The 2,871-nt window shown below is 33.8% G+C and overlaps 1 protein-coding gene across 1 annotated transcript; it reads left to right on the plus strand.

Moving 5' to 3' along the window:
- Positions 1 to 229: 229 nt before the first annotated feature.
- Positions 230 to 1,629, plus strand: LOC117905124 (amelogenin, X isoform-like). The gene is made up of 4 exons (XM_034818033.1): positions 230 to 575; positions 683 to 760; positions 1,128 to 1,166; positions 1,250 to 1,629. The coding sequence occupies exons 1-4, from the start codon at positions 474 to 476 to the stop codon at positions 1,382 to 1,384; spliced, it is 354 nt and encodes a 117-aa protein (XP_034673924.1). The 5' UTR covers positions 230 to 473; the 3' UTR covers positions 1,385 to 1,629.
- Positions 1,630 to 2,871: the final 1,242 nt, after the last annotated feature.

Genomic DNA, 2,871 nt, shown 5'->3' on the forward strand with positions numbered 1-2,871 from the left:
AAAAAGAGCTTCAACATACTTGAGGTTGTTGTAACCATGATCAAATTTTAGGACTTGAGAATAGGACCTTACCAACGCATAGAAGTGCACAGGCCGAGTTACATGCGGCTCTGTCAGTGTCAACCGGGCCCGCCCTCACTATAAATAGTAAATACCCCCACGTGCAGGCGCATTTAACTCATTATCTCACTCTCACCATTTTGTCTCTCTCTCGATCGCTTTGGTCGCTTTGGTGTCTTTCGTGCTATCAAACGCTCTCGCTTTCTCGGCCGATCTCTCCCTCTTCCGATCGTTTTTTCTCTCGTTCATTTCCGCTTGCAATATCTCTTTCTCTCTTTCGATCGTTTCCGCGATCGTTCTCCCTTTCTTCGTTGTTATCGCCCTCTCGCAATTGCTTTTTCCCTCGATCGTTCCGGGTGGCCATCGCACTCTCTTGATCATTCTTGCTCGCTCACTCTCTTTCTCTATCGACAATGTCGGGAAAGGAAGGGCCCAGTGAGGGAACGCCGTCAGAAAACTTGGAAGTAGCCAGAATGTCTAGGACGGAACTCTACCATATAATGGCTGAAATGAAGGTAAATCATCTCACTCTCGTCATTTTTGTTTATCCATTTTCGTTTCGTCCAAATATTTCTTCCGATCTGTCTGAAAATGTTAATCAATGGCGTTTCGTTTCGTACAGGCGCTGACCGACCAGAACCCTCAACAAGTACGCCAGATTTTAGCTCAAAACCCGGCTCTGGCCCGGTCCCTGTTCCAGGTCTCAATTTGGAGTTCAGAGTTTTTTTTGTTTTCCTTCCTGATCATAAAAGTTTCCTTTATTTTGATCCTTTGTGGAGGGTTCCGATCTGTCTAAAATGCATGTTAGGTTCAAACTGATAAACATTGCCTTACCCCGTTTGGTTGTTTAGAAACTGACAAAAAGAAAAAGAAATTTTGCAGTCACCTGCTTTTTGTCGTTTGGATGCTTTAAGCAAAATTGGAAAAGTACGTTATCTTTAATTGTTCTGTGTTTGACTTAGGTTCGCCTACAAAATTGTGGCCTCTCCACTGTCTAAAGGATTATTGTTAACTGCTCTTCTGACTACTTTTTGTATGTATTTTATCAAATTCATATGTTCTATTAGGCCCAAATCATGCTTGGGATGCTGCAGCCACCGGACGAGGTATGCTTTTGATTGTTTGAAGCTTTCTGTAATTAAAATTTACATTAATGAGTGTAAATTTTATATATGAATTGTTATTGCAGCCTCATCAACAATTCCATGAGGCTCAGCCATCGCAGCCCATGCCGCAGCCCCATCAACACTTGCAGCCCATGCAGCCTATGCCTCCACAGCCCCACACTGAGCCAGAGCCTAAGAAACCAAATGCTAAACCGTGACAGTCCCCATTCTGGTAGACCCTGTCTACAGAAACCTCCAAGATATTGTTTTATCTTGGTCTTAAGGATGTCATATGTTTAATTACCCTCTTCTTTGTGAACCTCTCTACCTTCACTCTGCTTAATTCAGTACTTGCGATGTGCATGATGCAGTGAATAAAGTGGAAGCTGATCTAGGTTTTTCAATTTTCTTCTTCAGGAATGGTTAATGCTGCCCTATTTTAGGTGATAAATAATTTATCATGCTGAGCTCCTGTTAATCCATTGTTAAAATTATGTGTAATATTATCTTCTTAATTAACATTTAAGAGCCAATGCAATCAAAAGAAGAAACCTGGTGAAATCTATAGATTACTTGTCACATCACCGGTAATCTACTACTCATCTGTTAATGTGATATCTCACATTGGATAAGGGGAAAGTTTCTGATGCTATATAAGTATGGACTCTTCGTAATTTGTAGACGTGTTTTTAAGTCGTGGACCTTTTAGATCGAAAACAGACAATATCTACACAATTGGGAGTGAGATATTACATAAAGGAGCATGTCTAGTGAACCATATCCTCTTACCTTAAGCTTTTTGAAAAATTGGGACTTCAATATGCTATTAAGCTCAAACATAATATTTTTATTTATATTATAAAAATAAATAATTTTATGATAAATATTTTATTATCAATTTATAGAACGCATATCATAGAATTTATTAAGCTTTTAAATTCATATTCATAAATTGCAAATTAGTTAACTATGAAGTCATGAAAATTTTTCTAAATGTACTTAACTTTTGTCCTATTAAATTCATATTTTAATTAAAAAAATTAAGTATAGAGCAATGAATGACATATGTATGTAACACTATCATTGTTTTTTTTTTTTCAATTTATGTTTGATTTATCATGAAATATAAAAAATCAAATCAAATATAATAAATTAGTTAAAACATATGGAATTTCAAATTATGTAATATTCATAAAAGAGAAAATATAAAATAAGTTTGAAAAAATATATAAAATTAATTTATTAATCTTAAATCTATTTTTTTCTTCCTTTTAATTTTTCATCTCTACTTTTTTATTGTAATATTTCTTTTCAAGAACTTAAAATTCAAATTGATATGGGTACACTATTTTTATTTTTTCATTTTTTATCGATTATTCTACTTAATTTTTAAACTATGTTTGATTTTTGAAAAATATTAAGAAAAGAAATTAAAAAAATATTTTATCATGTTGAATTTTATTATAAAAAATAAAAAAAATTAAAATTAATTAGAAATTTATGTTTTTTAAATTATTTAATTTTTATATGGAAAAGTTAAAATAAGTGTGAGTTTAAAATAATATATAATCTATTTTTTCATTTTATTTCCATTTTTTCCATGCATTTTCCGGAAACTGAAAATAGCTAAACAAATATCCTAAATATATATTAGGCTGAGTTTCGTAAATAATCTCGTGGGGTGGGGCAGGGTTGATCTCCAACC

The sequence above is a fragment of the Vitis riparia genome, chromosome 17, assembly GCF_004353265.1.
Source record: "Vitis riparia cultivar Riparia Gloire de Montpellier isolate 1030 chromosome 17, EGFV_Vit.rip_1.0, whole genome shotgun sequence".
NCBI classification, from domain to species: Eukaryota; Viridiplantae; Streptophyta; class Magnoliopsida; order Vitales; family Vitaceae; genus Vitis; species Vitis riparia.

What these genes read in the sequence shown, in the direction of transcription:
- LOC117905124 (XM_034818033.1), top strand. Translation starts at nt 474, where the DNA reads ATGTCGGGAAAGGAAGGGCCCAGTGAGGGAACGCCGTCAGAAAACTTG. An exon ending in ATATAATGGCTGAAATGAAG is followed by an intron (nt 576 to 682) that starts GTAAATCATCTC and finishes CGTTTCGTACAG; the next exon opens with GCGCTGACCGACCAGAACCC. An exon ending in TGGCCCGGTCCCTGTTCCAG is followed by an intron (nt 761 to 1,127) that starts GTCTCAATTTGG and finishes ATGTTCTATTAG; the next exon opens with GCCCAAATCATGCTTGGGAT.